At 37.3% G+C, this 20,254-nt stretch overlaps 2 protein-coding genes across 8 annotated transcripts; one reads left to right on the forward strand and one right to left on the reverse strand.

Moving 5' to 3' along the window:
- The first annotated feature begins 210 nt into the window (after window positions 1-210).
- Window positions 211-4,539, forward strand: LOC102230894 (gametocyte-specific factor 1-like). Of its 5 annotated transcripts, none has more exons than XM_023338949.1 (7): window positions 211-343; window positions 1,140-1,253; window positions 1,340-1,446; window positions 2,357-2,483; window positions 2,571-2,654; window positions 3,745-3,802; window positions 3,889-4,539. In XM_023338949.1, exons 2-7 carry the CDS (start codon window positions 1,172-1,174, stop codon window positions 3,968-3,970), a joined length of 540 nt encoding a protein of 179 aa, XP_023194717.1. In that variant the 5' UTR covers window positions 211-343; window positions 1,140-1,171; the 3' UTR covers window positions 3,971-4,539. The 5 variants fall into 5 exon arrangements, with proteins under 5 accessions (XP_023194717.1, XP_005798966.1, XP_023194706.1 ...); XM_005798909.2 differs by lacking the exon at window positions 211-343 and adding an exon at window positions 480-746; XM_023338938.1 differs by lacking the exon at window positions 211-343 and adding an exon at window positions 667-732.
- A 4,597-nt stretch (window positions 4,540-9,136) lies between these two features.
- On the reverse strand, window positions 9,137-16,784 carry LOC102220936 (probable nuclear hormone receptor HR38). Of its 3 annotated transcripts, none has more exons than XM_023341939.1 (7): window positions 16,662-16,784; window positions 14,369-15,113; window positions 13,558-13,687; window positions 12,464-12,627; window positions 12,172-12,374; window positions 11,881-12,059; window positions 9,137-10,049 (listed from the first exon to the last, which is right to left on the reverse strand). In XM_023341939.1, the coding sequence occupies exons 2-7, from the start codon at window positions 15,089-15,091 to the stop codon at window positions 9,793-9,795; spliced, it is 1,656 nt and encodes a 551-aa protein (XP_023197707.1). In that variant the 5' UTR covers window positions 15,092-15,113; window positions 16,662-16,784; the 3' UTR covers window positions 9,137-9,792. The 3 variants fall into 3 exon arrangements, with proteins under 3 accessions (XP_023197707.1, XP_023197656.1, XP_005799011.1); XM_023341888.1 differs by having other exon boundaries at window positions 14,369-15,118; XM_005798954.2 differs by having other exon boundaries at window positions 14,369-15,149.
- Window positions 16,785-20,254: the final 3,470 nt, after the last annotated feature.

A 20,254-nucleotide genomic window follows, 5' to 3' on the forward strand; every position in this document is an offset into this window, starting at 1 on the left:
AAAGTATGAAGGTTAAACAATTTAATTGGCCCCATTAGTTATTGTTTCTGTGCCTGGCTTTCTAACGTTATGGCCAGACAGAGATAAAGGGGTGTGGCAATAGCAAATGAGATAATTGGTTGTTTAATAGCTGATGGAGTCATCCAGGACATGTTTCTGCTGAATATCGTCTCTGCTCCATAGAAAATGAGCTGTTAGCATGTCATGATAGTCTTAAGATTGTCATACAGCAACAGTCTTCAGTCAGAGGACCCTCCAGATTCGTTGGAGGACTAATTGCTACCAACGATTCTTTCTGCCCACAGCATCACCATCTACAACGAATCTTTGAAGATTAGATTACGTGAGTTACAACATTTAAATTTCCCAAATGCTCGCCCGTTTTAACGTCCCTTTGACGCTGAGACGTTTAAAACGTACCGTTGACGTTTAAACGGTCCAAAGTTCCGATTTCCGAGCTAAATGGAACGCGGCATTTTTTTTCGAAATATTGCAAACTAACCGGTCTTTAAACATAATTGGTTGTTTAAAGTTGTTCCGGCGTTTGTATATGTTTCAGAAATTAAAAAAATTGGGAGTTAGTGAGTGAATTTTAACTTAAATTCACATTTGTTGCTCGCGCAGGCTGATAGTCACGTGAGTAACGAACACTATAAAGCCGGAGGAGGTCACTCTGCCCGTTAATCTTCGTTTGAGAGAAAGGCGAAGACTATCTTCTTCAGCGGTCTAAAGGTTCCTTTTGTGTGGTTAAGTTACAAATTTTTACTTATTTTTGCTTAATATTACTTTATATAAGCTACATAAATGCGATTTAACTTCGTTTATTTGTAAAATAAGAATAATGAATAAGCTAGGTCAGTCACTGGCGAAGCTAGCTTAATGTTAGCAAATTTGGGTACGAGCCAACTTTTTCTTTTTCTTTCTATATTTTTTGTCATGTGTTGCTAAATCTGCGTACGTATTAGAAATGAATTTGTGACTGGTTGAGCTAGAGTGAAAGGAATTAAGTGAAACTTTTGGTATACGTCGCCTTGTGTATCTCCGTAAAACGAAATGTTTTAGGAAATTGCGTCTGTTTTTATTTGAAATCTACGTTGGCTTTTTACACTTCATGCTAATAGCATTTTATTTTCTCACAGGTTGGCCCGTCCAAAGTAAATTTGTCTTCCACATGGCCTTCATAAAATTCGGAACCAGTACTAGTCCATGCAAGGTGGCCTCTGAAGAGGGGGTAAAAGAGGTTGAAAATTATGGTAAAGCTTAAGATTTGTAACTATTTGTAACCTGCAAAATCTTCCAGTTTTCCATCTGAATCCATTTTCCATTCACTCCACTTTAGATAGCAGGGGAAACTGTGATCCAGACAAACTTCTACAGTGTCCTTTTGACAAAAACCACCAAATCCGCTCCTGCCGCTTCCCATATCACCTGATTAAGTGCAGGAAGGTGAGTTGGTAAAGGGCTGGGAAATATCTGCACTCATGGAAACGCTTTAGTAGTGTTTGGTGGGTTTAAAATTGTTTTCTACCAGAAATAAAATATTATTATATTTTAGATTTACCAGATTAATGGATTTGAATTGAATTCAGTGAATTTATACCCACTATACCAGACTACATTTGTCCCTCCTTGGTATATTGGCACCCTAGAGGATTATATCATAGAAGTTGCTCCTTAATACTATTTATGGCCTTTTTTTTAAAAGAACATTTTAATTTGATTAGTTTGTCATGTCATAGACTATATTATTGGGCACTCTGTGAATACAATTGCAGGAAAAGTGCAAAACATTGCTTTTTGTAGTTTTGGAGCTGACTTTCTTCTGTCATTCCTTCTTAGCATCAATGTATATAACATACAAATATCACACTGTTGGATTACATGGTGTTAATAATTTAACTTCCCCTTTTGGGATAAATAAAGTACTTTTGAATTTGATTAAAAACCTAACTAGCAACTGTTTCCCATACATTCAGATCCAGATCAGTCAATGATGGAGTTGAGCATGTACGTAGGTTTTAGCCTGCAGCAGAATATGGCTGCAATTTTTTAAAATTACTAGTAGTTGGCTTAAATCCGCACTTGGAGTAATAATTTTAAGATGTAACGATGATAATGGAAGTACTGGTGATTTTCCTGAGGTTTGGAGTACTGATAAAAGGTGAACCAGAATAATTGTAAAGGTTACTTGCAGTGAACATGTGATCACCTGCTTGTATTACTAATTCAGCAAACTTAAAGATCCTCCCCACTTCTGGTGTCTTAAAGAAATTCCTTCTTGGATTGTAGAAGTGGGTAAGTTAAATGACTGTCCTGCTGCAATTGATTGGTAAATTAAATAAATCTCTCGCCAAAGAATCACCCAAAACTGGCCAGTGAGCTGAAAACCTGTCCATTTAATGCTCGCCACCTGGTTCCCAAGCATGAGCTTGCTCGCCACACAGAGACCTGCGAGGACAGAATATCTGTGGACACTGAAGATGGTGAGATTATTTTATTTTCTATCCACCTAATAGAGCTGTTGCGGTTTGTTTCCTTTTAAATGGTGTAATGTACATGTGTCTTTACAGTTGGAAGCAGAAATGGACATGTTGGCTGGGATGTTCCAGTCAACACTTGGGTCAATCCAAACATGACTGAGGACTGGGATAAGGGTATGGTTAAAATGTAAAGGTTTAGAAGAGATCACATTAAATGTGTCTGGAGGAAATGTATTCAGATCAGTGTTTATCACACTTTTTCAGACTGAGGACTACTTACCCCATTTAATAACTCACGAACCACCTAACTTGAAATGACATCTTAATATAAAACCTAGAATTAAAATATTACTCATCTCTCTTATTGTTGTCTTTGTCCATCCTAATGAGAAAGATGGTTCTGTTTTGGGGCTGCCTAGTGGTGCAGTTGGTAACAATGTTGCCTTGAAAGACGGTCTATCTGCAAGGAGTTTGCATGTTCTCCCTGTTCATGCGTGGGTTCTCCCCTGGTACTCCGGCTTCCTCCCACAGTCCAACAACGTGATTGTTGGGTTAATTTATTTCTCTAAATCCTTCTTAGGTGTGGGTGTGCATGATTGTTTGTCCCGTTTGTCTTTGTTACCCTGCGATGAACTGGCAGTCTGTTCAGGGTGTATTTTGCCTGTTGACCTCTGGAGATGGGCACCAGTACCTCTCATCACCCCATTTATGGTTAAGTGTGCATCATAATGGATGGATGAGTGCTGTTTTAAATGTGAATGGCCACAACAAAACCATGAACTATTGCTCAGGCTATTTTGAGTTATTTATGGATTCTGAAAGGGTGGATTCTAAGCTTTCCAATAATGTCAGACATTAGTTGCAAATAACTTAACAGTTCTCGCTAAAAGACTCGTTCACATTATAAAGCAGTTCAAAAGAATCTAATCACTCGTGGATGTTATCAATACACTCAGCAGTTATAACTTGGCTTCCTCTGATCATTTAAGGAATCCTGCAATTTTCTTTCCACTGGCATCTTCAGCTTTTCTCTTGAGTAAATTATTCTTATTTTCTATGCAAATCTTTGGGAAGTTAATTGTATTCAACACATTTTAAGCTCAAAGTACCTTGCATACCACTATTGGGCGTCTGTGGTCTGCAGACCACAGTTTGAGAAAGGGTTGGTTAGATGAAACTTCTCCCATATTGTCATGTATTTTATAATTCTCTGGATAAATTATTACACTCATATATAATGGTAGCAAATTGTCTTGTTTTGCAGAAGCAGATAACGTTCAAACTCCATTTGTGTGGGGTGTAAGCTCCAAGTTGAACCAAATGTAAGTGGTGGTCTTGACCTCAAGATTTTCTGTGCATATATTCCTTCACATTGACTTGTTTTTTATTTTTCTTATTCTTTCTACAGACTGGCCACCAGACCCAGTAACAACCTTAGTCCAAACTTCAGAGCTCCCAGTACCCTGCCATGGCCCAATTACGAGCTCTAAGGTCTTCCGAAGCTGTTCCTATGGATGGGTGTTCTTTGCATGTTTTGATCAGTTTGAATGTGGATAAACTATTTGAAACTTCACATGGCTTGTAGTTGCATGAATCTCATTTAGTCACTAAGTGCAGAGGATATTTTACAACAAATATAACCTGTAGTTGAGCAATCTTTTTTTTATTATTTTTTTTGCAAGTTTTATTGTTTTTAAGGTTGTGACATTGCTGTGTTAGATTTTTTTTAGTAAAGTTTCCTTTGTTGAAGAATTGTGTGGTTTAGTTATCTTTAAATGTGCTAACTTTTTTTGTAAGCACTAAAAACGTTGCACTGCATGTAAACTCTTTTCATAGAAGTTCCCATAATCCAGACATAATCTTGTCTGGAACACAATAGTTAAGGATTGTTACTTGAATATGGTAATTTAAGCAGCAGTTTAACCCCATCCCCCAATTATGGGTTAAGATGTGGCTAGTTTGAGATGTAGGCTTTGAGGTTTACTTTAGGATTGCAGTATAGGCTCAGTAGTTATTTTTTTCCCTCACTGATAATTGAATAAATTTCTGAGCATTTGAAGTTCGTGCTAAAGTGTCTTTATTGATGCAAACATACATGTCATGTCTATTTAAAAGTTCAACATAATCTTGGTGTTAATACAATCTTTCCTGTAGGAAACACTTTTCTCCATTAAATCAAAGGTGATGCACTCAATTGTTGACTTCCTACAACTTCCAAAGTGAAGTTTGATTACTTTCTTGGTGTTAAATGGTTTTGGATGGAAGTGACTACAGTAAGCAGGATCTGACACTTGAGTCTGCTTCAGTTGCTTAAACTAAAAATTAAGGTAACAATAGGTAGAAACCAGTTTTCATTTTTAATATAAATTCTAGCCTTGCTTCAGCATATTGTTGGCGAAGGATGGTACTGTTGTAACATCTAGGGGGAAAAATAAATTTAAGACAAATCACCCTGAAACAGCAAACTTTAGAAATGCCAGAGAGACTGAGACTTCTGTAGTTTGAAAACTGAATTTTTCTTTGTTTTTTTTTAAATAAGTTTAAAAGCATGACCTTTCCCAATATATAATGGGTACATTGTGTAGCTTTTCATGAGGAAAAATATTGGTTTAAATTGGTCAAAAACAAAGTTTGTCACACAAACTGAACTTCTGTTCAGTTCAGAGTAACATTTGATTTGAATGATAAAAAAATGGGTAAAATAAACAGGAATATGGAAGCTGATCTACAGAATTTAAAAATATTGCGGGAATATCAAAATATTTCACTTCAGAAAATCCAAATTTGGAAACCAAAAAACTGGCCACTAGATGGCGCCTGTAGTGAATAAACATGTAGCTGTAAAGCCCTCAGTGAGGACAGCTGACTATGAATGACCTCAGGATGACAAGTGTGTGGGCTGCCAGCCAGCTCCTCCCAGTCATATTTAAGTGGCATTATTGATTTCATTTTATGGCTGTTTTAGTTGTACTTATAAATAGAAGTGTTGAGAACGCTGCTGCCTAAGAGATCAGTACACATAAGACTCATTTTGGTTTTTTTAGTGTTCAGAGTTTATTGTACTGTATTTCCTGTCTCAATCCTGATGCAAAGTGTTCTCTGACATCACTGAGGAGTAATGAAGCATTGTTGATTTAAAAAGCCATCTCCCTTTGGTTGGAAATCTAAAGTCAAATCCATATTCATTCTCCAAACAATCTGAACTCTAAAAGCCTTTTATATCCTGCCCCAGATTAACAGCCTGCTAAAAGACAGATGTAACCAAAAATCCAAACTTAACACTTGCAGTCATAGGAGTGAGTTAAAGGGAGAAGTATGATGTAAAGTCAACTTTTTTGACTTTATTGTGTTATGATGTTGTCGCTTATTATACCAACAATGCTCCTCAAACCGTTGTAAACTGCATAATGGAGTAGCATTATGATAACGTGCTGAAGGGGGAACGTCAGAAAGAGCAGGAGCTTCTTAAAGAGACAGAGACCAATTTCAAGGCTTTGAATTTCTCTCGTTATGTTTAACATATGCAGCAGCGTTTATATAACAACTGAAGGTAACAGTTATTTATGTTATAAAATGGCACTGTGTTGGGAAAATACATTATACCGCCCCTTTAAATGCTTTACATTATAACTCAAAATTAAAGTAAAAACATCAGTCACCAATTTGACAACTCAATACAAAATAAAATAGAGTGCCACTATCAAAATCATCAATAAATATCATATATGTTGATCAATGTTCCAGTGATTGTGTTGAAAGCAACTCTAAACAAGTGGGATTTTTAGCCTTGATTTAAAGGAACTCAGTGTTTCAGCTGTTTTGCAGTTTTCTTGAAGTTTGTTCCAGATGATCCATCTTTTCTTTACTGTCACAACAAGGCGACAGTTGTAACAAATATGGAGAAAAAAACCCATTTTTGTTAGCTCTAAGACATGTTTCTGGACTGTGGGACGAAGCAGGAGTACCTGGAGAGAACATAGGTATGCATTAGGAGACTCCATGCAGAGAGTGATCCGAACCCAGAACCTTCTTTTTGCAAGGCAACAGCACTGCTAACGGCACCACTGTGCACAACAGACGCTGGCACACATTTGAATCAGGTCAGAGTGTGTGCTTACACATTCGGAATTGGGGTCATTTTTGACATGGTGATTTGACTGAGCCACCGGCCTCACTGGATCAAATGATGCGGTCCACCCTGTTCAAATCACATTGCTGGATCGACTTGGCTGTGAAACCTGCCTCTTGGCCTTTATAAGAGCCTTTCAGGCATGTTTTTGAAATGCATATCTCTCCAATGACCTATCTTTGTGAATTGACACTCGCTCAGTTCTTTTCATCTGAGAGTCCAGCGCAATGTGCGAGGAACAGTAATGTTCTTGGACACTTGCTGCCCTGTGAGTCTGCCCAAAGCTTGTGATCTTCTATTATTGTCTGCGTTCCTAACGAGGCACGTTCACGTTGCTCTCGCTTTACAGAGTTACAGCAGAGGCATGGTGCTGCTGGCCCTATCACGAGGGAGCTGCTGTCCGCGCTATCTTTATCAGTGTACCATCACACGGGGAGGCTGTGTAATCACGGTGATGCTTACTATCCAGTTTCTCTTGTTGCATAAGCTCTGCATGGTTGCAAGGTTATGAAAGCATCCAAGTTTTATATTACGTTACTGCACCTGACTGGATTTGGGAGACTTTAGCCTGGAAAAACCTTGAGATTAGTGCATGACAGAACATCGGTTTATGATACAGTAGCTGCGTTTCCATTACAAATGTGTGTGAGACTTTGTTGATATTCCGCTAATGTAAAAAATAAAAAAAATAAATAAAAAATTGCAATTGCGGTATTTCCATTCAATAAGAAATACGGTTAAAAGTCACGTGAATAAGTTTGTTCTTGCAATAAATCATTCAAAACATCATCATCCTACCACTTCCTGTTGTCTTTTTCGTCAGTTGTAACATCCAGTTGTTCGTCACATCACTCGTGTGATGCGAAAAGTGTTTCCATTGAAATACACTTAGTTAGAGCCCAAAACCCACCTCACGAGTGCAAAAACGCATCTTTCCTTTTTCCAAAATTGTCGTGTTTCCATTAAGCAAACTTAACTTTGCGAAATTTTAAGGTAATTGGAAATGCAGCTGTTGTCACTGTAGATCGGAATGGGTATCAGGACTGGTTTCAGACCTCTGGCCTAACTGGCTTCCCCCCTTTTGAAGTGAATTTCTCTAGTAGAATTTTAACTGGACCAATCAGTAAACAGAAGAAAGAGTTGTGTATGATGATTTTCTGCACCCTTTTAAAATTTTACTCTGCCTGCAGCTTCACTTCCTCCGCTGCCATTGCAGGAAGTGAAGCTGCAGCAGAGGAAGTGAGCTAAGCCATTCAGACCGTGGTGGTCATGCTTCCAAATATTGAATTAACATTAACAGCCATCTTGTTTGGCTCAGTAATGGGGGATGTTTGTTGTGCATGTACTTTCCGGTCAGCTTTATAGAGTTGAATTGTCACATTACATATGTCACGGCCAAAAGTTTGCAATTTGGTCAAATTTAAACCTTAACAGGATTCACGTCTCCAGGAAGCAATCGTTTTTCAGTAGCCGAGGATCCGGACCGTCTGTGAAGCGAAGCATACAACAGAACAGCTGGACTGTAACTGTATTTCCACTGATCATAAAATTGAGCAAATAAATCACAAAAATAAATATGCTTAATGGAAATACACCAGATCTTAAAAAACTGTTTATTTTTTTGTGTAGGATGCAGTGGTTTTTCAAAATTTGTTTTTATTTCGCAACACGATAATAGAAAACAAATTTTCACACCACACGATCCCGCACTTTATTTAATGTGGGGTGCATAAGATGACACTGTCATAAACGTTACAACTGTCATGAACATTGAGCCTTCATGAATGCTTATGACTGTTATGAAGTGTCATTTGGTAAATGACTCTTTTACAGCAAAGCTCCATTAAAATCTTCATTAAAAGTCCACTTTGCAATAAAAGTGTCTTTATTTACTGACTAACACTAATGGTAAATAACACCCCTTCTAATAGAGTTATCAATAATGTGAGGGATATTTGTGTGAATACCTATTAAAGGATTCCTCAGTTAGGCATGAAAAAACAACACCCAGGTATGTTTTCAATGATGGAATAACATTATAAAAAGCTAAAAAAAAAAAAACCCAGCTGATTTTGCATAATGCCTCTCCCCCTCTTTAAGCTGTACTCCATGTCCTCTGTTTTATTTTCCTTCTTTGCTCCAATCTGACTAGCTTGGCTCATTACTGCTAATCACTGATGATCCAATTCTTCCCGTTTAAAAGAGTCATCGTTTCCTTCAAGGACCTGCTACTGCAACCACTGAGAGGTGTGCATTTTGTGGTGCTACACGTTTTCTTATAAAATAATTGCGTAACGTAATGATGAAGCAGTCTGGGTTATTTGAGACAAGACATTGAGGTCCATTGCTTTCTAAAAGGAGACCAGTACATACTGTAACTGGGTGGGGGTGCATTGAGGTCGTCCTCAAGGAGCTAAAAGGAGTCTGTACTTGACCAGGTCGACAATCTGCTTTGTCAGCTGCAAAAACTCACATCTTCAAACCTCATGATATGTAGTGAAGATGACAATTTAATGTAAGATGTGATATTTTGCATTTATTTACATTTTAGCAATGAAGTTTCACAGTTACAGGTAAAAAAAACACACAACAAAATCTCTGTACACTGGGACATTATTTCTATGTCAAAACAGCTGCATGTTTAATACAGAGTCAAAAACACAAAGAAAACCAGTGTGTCAGACTGTATTTAAAAAAATACACAGTATATTAGCTGCTCAATGCTGATTCATGATACATGAATGATACCACTGAATAGCTTTGTAAATTTAAGCTACAAAAAATATCACCAAAACATTGTGGTGGCATTAAATATAAAGTGTAATGGGGTTTTAAGAGACTTCTTTTTCAAATGTTGAGAATTATGAAGCCTGTCTGGATCAGAAGTTGGTTTTGTAAAATAATTTTAATGTTTAAACAGAAGTTTAGTAACTTATTTCCAAGCTTCACACCTTCTGCTGGATAGAGAATGTATGCTCACATTGCAAACAATCACCGTTTGGTCTGAATGGACCTTTATAATTCCACCTTCAATCTAAAACCATGATACCCATATTGTACTGGATCCAGATCCTATGTATACAAGCACTAAGAAGTAGCACCAAACTGTAACACCTCTTTGTTTCTTGCCATTTCACCTGAAGAGTGTGAACAAGCTGAAGATGTCTTTTTTCCCCCAAACATTTAAAACAATAGCGTGTCCATAAAGATCTTTTCCACAATCGGAGGTTGGGGAACAAGATCTGACAGTTTCAGGTAAAATATACGCTGGCGGCCTTGGGTGCTCAAAGTCCTGAGGTCAGGCAGCTTCCCAAGAAGTCGGGACAAATAATTGGGCGGCAAGGACTCGGAGCCACAGCTAGACATGTGGGTTTTAAGACAGCTGATGAGCTGGTTCTGAAAATCCTCCACACGTTTGGGCTCCTTTAGACCAAAACGATCTGCAATTAGAAACAGATAAACATGCTGAGATTCGTCTTTCACACTTTTACAAACACAACATAACAGCACAATTTCTAGTGACTTTTGAGAGTATCTAAAACCCTTGAACTTTTTCACATTTTGTCATGCTACAGCCACTAACTTCAGTATATTTAAATAGGAGTTTAGGTGGATGTGTTTGTGTTCTGATTCAGTACTATGGAGAACCACATTTTGTTGCAATTACAACCTGTTAGGAATGTTCCTACAGGCTTTACACACTGAAAATCAGGCTCAGTCAGATTGGATGAAGAGTGTCTGTGTGTCAGTTTTAATGTCTTACTTCAGGTTCTCAATCAGATTTAGAGAACCTATATCCATAATCCACTGGGTCTTGGATTTAGGGCGATTTCACACCCAATAGTCCGGTAGACTTGGTTCGATTGAGGCAAAAATGGCAACATTTGTGACCTTTTCACCTGGTGTATTTGCTTTCACACTGCACTGTCAAAGGAACCAAACTGAAAAAACTAATCACTCCCTCACTTTTGGTAGCAAAGTACCAAGAACTACTGAAGGAAACAATGCAAAAACCTCTGAAGAAAACACTGAACACAACTTTCTTCTTCACAAAAATGTAAACAAAAGGGGAGTAGCACCAGATTTTAGCGGTTGTTGGATTTCTCTTGTCTCTGGAAAAAGACCTTGAGCCACTTCTCCCTCTAGTTGCCAGACTCTCGTGTTTAGGTTGTCCTACAGTTTGTTTCCTGCGTTTGGAGCAGTTTCCGGTCTGCTTGGCGTGCACATATGCATCCGAACCTCGTCAGAGTTCACTTCAACCAAACCAAGACCTAAGTTTGTTGGTGGACTAGAATTCACTTTTTGGTCCTCATTGGAGCTTGATTGTGCATTCCCCAAACGAACCAAGCCTTGATGGCATGAATGTCGCTGTAGCTCTGGCTGTATCTTTAGGGCTATTGTCCTGTTTGGAGGTAAACCTTCACCTTTTAAGTCTTTTGCAGCCTCTAACAGTTGTTTTTCCAGAGTTGTCATATATTAATCTTCATCTATTCATAATGTCTAGATTTCATTGTCAATGCTGAAGAAAACCACCACCACCACATTTCACCGTGGGATGGACTGACGTGGTCATGATGAAGTGCTATGCAAATTTTCCACCCCACACAGTATTCAGTTAACTTGTAAGACCAGAACAACTTCTTCCACATGTTTAATATGACGCTTTAAACAAGACTTATTATGACTTATTTTCAAAAATCACCAAAGATTTGCAGTTGTGCCATACTCTACAATGTTTCAGAGATACTGTTTTATAACCAAACCCTGCTTTAAACATCTCCACACCTTCCTCCCTGACTTGTCTGCTGTGTTTCTTGGTATACGTGAAAATATTTGTCCTCTTATGTCCTCCAACAAACTCCAAAACTGTATTTACAAGGTGAGGTTGGTAAATGATGAATTGATGGATGTAAAAATGTAGAAAATATTGCATAATGTTTCTTCCGCTTCACAACAACATAAAATCCCACAAAAATTAGTGACTGTAACCTGATAAAGTGCACAAAAAGTTAAGTGAGTGTGTGAACTTTTGCAGGACACTGTGTTGCACAGCTCATTGAGTCTACATGTTACCCTTCACTCCGATAGGCTGACATATGACATTTTGTCATAAAGGAGCTTGTGTTACTCTTCCCTACACACCTGTTCTTCCAGTCTTATGTTGCATGAATACAATAAAACCTAATGGACATTTGCTGTGTGTATTCTTGCCTCGGCTGTCAAGGCTCAGTGGTATTTAAACTGAAATGGAGATCTGGATGTTAATCTTACCAGTGATTATGACCAAGGCTGTGAGGCAGGCGAAGGACTCCTCATCTAACTTCATGCAGTGAAGACTTTGAGAAAACTCCAGGATGGAATCGATCCATTCCCCGAAGCTTCGAACACACTGGGTTTTGTGAAGTACGGTGCCGTCGCAGAAGATGAGTTCACCCGTTTCAGGGTTTGACCTTCAAAAAAATAAAAAACACCAACGTTTAGCTTGAAGTCTTTCTTTTAATGTCTTAAAGTAAATTTAATGTCTTAATGTTCCAAACACAAAGGATTGAAAGTTGTAGCTACCGATGAGCAAGACGCAGAATGAAGAGTTCAATGAAAGCACATTCCAGCAGAAGTTCCTGATCCTCAAGACAGAAATTGGAGAAACCAGGGATGTCCTTCACCCATTTCCTGATGGCCTCGAAAGACGCTGTGAGGAGGTCGTAAAAGTGCTTGACATTACTGACGTCTTCCTTCTGGTTCATGCTGAATTTCTGCTCAACATACTAAAAGAGAAATACAAAAAAACAGATGTTAGGTCACAGGCTTTAGTCAAACTGCAACTCAAAAGTGTGGAAAGACTGTATTTATTCACCTTAGAGTAATCTAGAGCGCTGATGCTGGGGTTTGACTCCGTTTGGGCTCGAACTAGGGAAGCAATCATGTTTACTGGGGATACTGGGCCAGGCGTGTCCTGAATCACTTTAGGTTTTGAAGGTAGACGACCTCTGCGGCCTTTCAGGCTGTCTGTTCTCACAACTGTAAGGAAGAAAAAACATTCAAGTTCAATTTGTTTCTACAGTACAAAGCAAAATAAAGTTTTTGTTATGCTTTAGGATAACTACTTGTAATTATGTCACTTGAGGACGCACTAAAAATTAACATGCTTTTACCTAAAGGTTGAAGAACACTTCTTAAAATGTTGCAAAGCTTTTTTATGTAACATGTAGTGACAGTATTGTAAAAAGTGGCAAAATATCCCTGAAATCTAATTTGAGGAATTAAAATAACCAACATATCTTTAAATATTTGAAAGCATGTTGCAAATGCACTAAACAAATCTTTTTATTACATAAAGTTTTTGCTTTAATGCAGCAGAGGGATTTATTTCAACAGAGAATGAGTCAGAATAAAATCAGACTGCAACAGGGGTTCCCCTTATAACCAATTAATTTGGATATAATAATGAGCCACTGCAGATTGGTAAGTAAAATACTATTAACACTGCAAAAGCACAAAATCTTACCAAGTCTTTTGGTCTAATTTCTAGTGTAAATATGGCAGTAGTAGTACAACAATAAAAAGTTATAGTACGAGGACGTTTTTGGCAAGAAATAAGAGTTTGTTTTAAGTCAGGAATCAGGAATATTTCACCTATAACAAGAAATTAAGTACCAGTGGAACTAGTACTTTCTTATCAATATTAAGGTATTCTTTGTATTTGTAAGTTAGTTTTGTCAGTGCAGTTGCAGGTTTAACTTGGTGATTATTAGAATAATTAATTTGAGCCCCCAGAGTGAGCAACGATGTTTTTAAACAACAGGAAGAAACTCATGGCAAGAGTTAAGAGAACTCAGACACTTTCACGGTAATACAAAGAGAAAATCTTTATATGCAACATCTGGCAGCAGTTTCCTCTTCAGAGAAATAGTAAATAATTGATCTGCAGTCAGGTCCGGGTTGACTCACCTTCCTTCACCATCCCCACAGCGAGGCACTTCTGGAAGCGGCAGAACTGGCACCGATTGCGCCTCCTCTTGTCCACAGGACAGTCTTTGTTGGCATTGCAAACGTATCTGGAGTTTTTCTGCACTGTTCGCTGCAAAACAAAACACAGAAGGGTTATTATAGTTAACTAAAACCAACAAAAGAACAAAAACTAAAATAAATAAAAATGTTAATTAATGAGGACAAACTACAACTAAATGAACTACAAAACTGACTAAAACATACTGAAGACATAAATTTGATATCCTTCATTTTTGTGTTTATTAATCTATTTGTTAGCCCTTTGAGCTGTTGTGAAATAGTTTTTTATTCCCCACACAAGCAGTTTAAGTCAGCTGTTGGCAAATTATGGTACTCCATAATCCACTGGGAGGGATTTATGCTAGTCTGCAAAATGGCAACTAAAAAGTCTGTTGGTTGTTCAACACCAGATGAATAAATTTAGTTTGAAAATGGTGTCTTCTGTTGAATAATCATTACCCAATTGATGCACACATAATCACATAATTTTGAATTTTGAATCCTGCAGCTAAAAATTTACCAAAGTATGAAAAACATGGAACTACTACTATAATGAATAAAAACTCTAAGTAGTATAAAGCTTGCAAAGCCTGAGTTAAACCAACAAAAGGTCACAACAAAATACAATAAACTATAATGAAAAACCCAGAACTATTATAACCCTAGTGTGAACTTCACCAACTTCACAGCGGCACAGAAATGTCTTTTTCTTTATAAGAACAGTTTCTACATGTATTTATCAGCTGTTTACCTTGAAAAAGCCTTTACATCCTTCACAGGTGCGAACGCCGTAGTGCTGACAGGAAGCATGGTCTCCACACACAGCGCAGTCGCCCTCATTTCCACGTTTCAGTTTGGGCGATAAAGTGGCGTCCAGCTGTTCGTTGCCATGGAGGCTGAACCCCGGCTCCCTCACCGCAGTCGGGAAGGTCAGTCCGGATTGAAGAGGGTGAGCCAAAGTAAAAAGTTCCTGCTCTTGCAAAAGCGACGTCCCAAAATGAGGCACATCCTCCACGGGCCCGGAGCCGAATGGAAATAAAGTGGATGCATTTGGTCCTGAGATGTCCTTGGCCATCCAACATTCAGGACTGGCCGAATATGTCCCAAAAACTGAATCCCAGTTGGACGCAGGCTGGCTCTGAAATCCGGGCGTCGAAGGGGACGAAGCTGCGGCAGGGCTGCCGTAATAATCCGATCTACTGGGAGACATGGCCTCCCCTGGATAGTTCAGCATAAGTGGCCCTGGGTAACAGCCGTAGATTTGTAGATCCTCCATGTTGTACTGTCCCTCCTGGTGCGAGGGAGACGTGACTGCTGGGGCTGTAGTGAACTGGCAGGAGTAGGCTTCGTAGTCCTCAGCGGGCGCAAGCAGCACCTGAGCGGCACTCGGCAGGGAAGAGGCGGAAAGGTGCTGCGGGCTGCTCATGTCCAGCCAAGAGGTGATGTCTGCGCCCTGAGACTCCAAGCTGCTCATGCTGTTCTCATAGAGCTGCGATCTGTGCTGGGGATGTATGCAAGTCATGGCTGAAAAACTGTAAAATATTTTAAAAACTGTTAATGAAGTTAAAAATATTCACACCCCTTAAACTTGGGGTTGGGTAATAAATCAATAACAATATATATCAGATAGACGCGTGATCAATATCAATAGATAAGACCTCTGATAGAATATTCACTGAATTACAGAACCACAAAGCATTCTGGGGAATGTAGGCAGAGGAAAGACCTCTCACAGTTAGCTAAGCTAGGTAGGTGGCATCAACTAACTCACTCGCTCTTTGGTTACCTAGCAACAACATGTTGAGCAGTTTAAGGTTTGGCAGCAGCATTTCAGATATTTAAAACAAAAAAACACTAATCAATAATAATGATCTAAGATCACATTTACAAGAGAATCTTCTTTTGATAAAGCAATCTAACAAAAATTCAAAACATCAAAATAAGTATTTAAGAAAGTTGACTGTATTAAATAAGCTACACTGTAAGAACACAAAATCTTACTAAGTATTTAAGTACAAGTAAGATATTTGTACCAGTTTCTAGTGCAAATATCTTACTTACAAGTAATTTTTTATCAAGATTTAAGAGCTTGTTTTAAGTAAATAATTTCTTAATATTGATGATAAAGTGCTAGTTCCACTGGCAGATTATTTTACTGATAAAAGAAAAATATCTTGTTATAAGTGAAATAATCTGTCATTGTCATTTTTCCAATCAAAGACAGGTAATAGTTGATTGGAAATTCAACCCTCTCTGGTACGACTAAGAAATTAAAGTTTCCAGATGCTCTTCATACAATTTGGTTGTGCATTTTTGCAAAAAATAAAGCAATATAATTATAGTCTCTAACTCTTTAAAGCTGGCAGAGGAATAAAACAACAGACTTCCCAGTGTAGTAGAAGTAAACAGCTGGTACTATGAAGTACTGACTATAATCAATTGATTAAAACATTTTGAAAACCAGGCACATTTTATTTAATCTTTAAAATTATGCATTATCTCAACAAAAAGTAGTAGCAATGTGAGTAAATGTTCATAAATACTGAAATAATATATTTTTCCAATTTGTGCTGAAAATTTGTTTTTTCCAATTTTTCAGAGTTTATGCACACGAACCAAAGTTAACACAGTAATCAAAGGGAAACCTTACGCCAAATATAACTTTAAACTCATTCAATAACCTTCCTTCTTAAACTAAACACATTGTCTGCTTTGTGACCCTCTGAGTTTGCTGGCATAAATCATAAAGTTTAGAGCTGCTCACATTATCATTTATTCCTTCGTAGTAAGTTTAGAAACCGCTGCGAAGTTGCAGAGAGGTTCCGTTTAAAGACTGAGCCAACACATGAACACGCCAACACAAACTTTATTCTATGGATATTTAACGCAAATGAAACAATATATAACTCAATAAAACTATAAAACAAGCTGCTTTCCGTCCTGAGTTGACAGCACCCACCGAAACAAAAGAGAAAGAAAAGCTTAGTCCTTACGTATGAATGTTTTATTATTATTATTATTATAAATTTGAAGCCGTTTCTTACCTGTCTGGTCAGAACGAGGGTTCAAAACCGTCTACAAGCGACCATGTATCATCTCCAGCGTCTCCCAGCTGAGCGGCAGTCCCTGCGCCCCGCTCCGCGCCGCGCTCTTATACTTTACTTCAATGTCTCCATGACGCCACTGAGAGGTTTCCACGCGAGTGTGCGCGGTGGGCGGGGAGGTTTCCAACCCGCAGCCAATCACGAGAGTCCGCCCAACAGACTGGCTGTCTGATGACGCACTACGGGATTCCGTTGACGCGCATGCAGCGAAGAACCGCAGCATTGTCCTCCGGAGTGAGACCCAGACACAGATAAAGCCCATTAAATCTGAATTAAAGCGTTTCCCGCAGCAGGTAGATCCTGGCAGCCGCAACACACGGAGATAAACTTTACTTTTTCTTTCATTTTTTTAACATTATGGTACTCCTGGATAGGAAACAAAAGAGAGAGAAATGATTGCGTCATTTAGAAACAGGAAGTATCCGGTATTTTTAGGCCGTTCTTAGAGGGTTTTCAGGAAGAAATACTTTGAAAAAAGGATGCGCATGTGCTCAAATTGAGAATATTTCCTAATTCTCTGTGGTTATAAATGTATCACTGCTTTTACTTTTTTTTCTTTTGTTGCTGCGATGGAATAGTTCGCCAAATGAGATTACACACCGCAAAAACATGACAGTTTTACCCAATAAGTAAAATTTATAGTGTACAAATATCTCAGTACACTACAAATAAGTCCAAACTAACTTAGTAACTTTTCGCCAATTTACTTAATAGCTTGTTTTAAGTAAATAATTCCTCAGTATTGATGAAATACTGAGATTTCTGGCAGATTATTCCACTTATAACATGGGAAAGATGTCTTGCTATAAGAGAAATAATTGCTAATTTACGAGTATCTATTCAGTAAGATATAATAGCTTGTTTTGAGTAATTAATTTCTTAATATTGATGAAAAAGTCCTAGCTCCACTGTCAGATTATTTCCTTTATAGTAAGGCATTTTTCCTGTTTTATAAATAAAATAATCTGTTGGTGGAACTTGTACTTTGTCATACATTTTAAGGAATTATTGACTTAAAACAACCTAGTATAACTTGCTGAATAAAGTTGGTTTTCTCTTAATTCAAGTATAGTACCATATTTGCTCAAAAACTAGAATAAAATTGTATGTTTTTGCAGTCCATGTTCTAGTTGTAAAATGTTTCCACTTTTGGCAAAAACATACTTGTTAAATAAGCACATTTGTACTCATTATTGATGAAGAAAGGTAAATTGTTTTATGACTTGTCTGCTAGTTTGTAGTCTGGTTTGTTTGGTTTTAGTGAGATTTGGATTATGATGCTTGTTTACACCAACCAGGTGAAAATGTACATTTTTTTTTTACTATAATCTGGTACCGTGCATCTTTCCTTTTTAAAGGTTAATGAAACAGTGTTCATTGTATTTGTGTAAATAAATGAAAAGCATAAACAGAACTCAATAATATTCACTGAAAAATGCACCAAAGTTAAGAGTTAGAATTTAAAAATAAAATCAGCTGGTAGTCCCACGAAGTGCTGAGCTTGTTTCTGTAATTTAAGATGCAATTCATCTTATTATTTATTACTCACATGTGTATTTTTAGCTTTGCAAATAGCAATAGACTTGAGTTTCAGACAGGGTACAATGCCATGTGCCCAGGTTGCCACATGGCATGGCAACAGCTGGGGTTGTAACATTTCAATTAAATGCACCGAATTACACTTTATTCTATATTGAATATATTAAATAAGACGAATTCTGACATGTGGTTTGGTCTTCAAATCAAACGGTGCCCATTTTCTGCTTGAATTGTTGTTAACAATTCTGTTAAACTTAGTTAAACTTATATTACGTTTGGAGTTAAAAGCTGAGGACCAACTTTGAAATCTGAATCCATTCTGAACAGGTGATTAAATGATGAGGTGTGTAGGACAAGTTAGAAAAGTACAAAATTACTAATTATTTTAACAGATAATTGTAAATAAACTGCAAGAAATACCAAATAGATTGTTCCAAATATATGTGTTGATGGTGACGAGTAGTTTCTTTAAATGTAGTTAGTTTGATTCTGATGAAGCAACAATACAAATATAACTTTTTTTATATTTGTAAAAATTTGAAAACCATGTGTAATTTTCCACAATTTTGCACTGCTTTGCATTATCCTGTCAGATAAAACCGCAATAGAATATATGTTTATGGTTGAAAAAGTTATGCAAAACATGGTACAAACACATGGACACAAATATTTAATTCATAAAATATGACCCCAAAAAAGGACACTATGATAATAAAATTATTTTTCTGTCAGTTTAATTTAAAATTCACCAAAAGTGAATCCACCATCAGTTTCCAAAACAAATTTTTTATGTAGATTTTTTTTTTCTTTTTTTGCCACTTTGAACTGGAAACTGATCCTCAAACACTTGATCTGTTTTTATTTCTGTTTTTATTCTCCTAAGAGCACAATAAATTATTTTACTTGTCTTGTAGTCTGTATTATCAGACTGTTCCTGTTGTTTATGACAGTTTATTAGATCCTTTCTTCAATTTCAACCATTATTTTCAAATTGACTCCAGTAATTTGAATTTCTGCCAGTCTTTTCTGAGAAGTTTTAGACTTACGTAATGGCCCAATCATTAATCTCATTATGTTTTGCCACAAATACAGTGCCATCTCTCTGTGCACCACCTTTTTCTGTTCTAAAACTTCAACTAAGCTTCTGAAAAGGCTTTAAGTTTGATTAAAAATATTTCCAAACTATGAGAACAGCAGTGAGGGGATCCACAAAGAAGATTTCCTTTGTAATGTATATTGTATGAGATGAAAATAGTTTTAAAAGCAGCATTTATCAAATCTTGTAAACTCTTCTAGATGAAAAATAGAGCAACAGCTGATGTCAAATCCTTGGTACTTTGCATGCAGATGTAAATGAAGCAGAAAAGATGCTATCTGCTGCTCTTTGCATGTTTTTCTTTTTCCAGAATTCCACTTCCTATTTATACTTATGATTATCATATATTAATTTAGATGTTTGCAATGCCTGGAGAACATTCTAATTCCATTTGTAGCCTTTATTTGGTCATTTTTAGAAAACACAAACTTGTGTTTTTCCAGAGCAGAGCTGAGGCTTTAATAGTCCACCACAGGCTTGAATAGCACATGTACAGTGTTGACAAATTTCTTGTGATGTTTATTTTTAGCCCACTTATATGTTTCAAATTATAAAACAGATTTTAATATCAGACAAACATAGCCTAAGTTAATAAAAACAAATAATTTTAAGCTATGGAGAATTTATTAAGGGAAAGAAAGTTATCTAAACCAACTTGACCGTTTTTTGTTGCTAACTGGTGAACAGGAAGATCTGAGGTCAAACTCTTTACAGAATTTTTTAAATTCTGAAAAAAGAGTTTTATGAACAAGCTTTGAATTTCACTTTCAGAGGAGCCTCATGCAACTCAAATGTGTTTAAGCTAAAGGTGACAAACTGATGGCTTGGTATTCTCCCTCAAGCTTTTCTGCTAGACAACTGAGTTAATGTTTTCATTTTCTGGTGAAGCAACTCAGAC

This window comes from Xiphophorus maculatus, chromosome 1 (genome assembly GCF_002775205.1).
Source record: "Xiphophorus maculatus strain JP 163 A chromosome 1, X_maculatus-5.0-male, whole genome shotgun sequence".
NCBI lineage: Eukaryota > Metazoa > Chordata > Actinopteri > Cyprinodontiformes > Poeciliidae > Xiphophorus > Xiphophorus maculatus.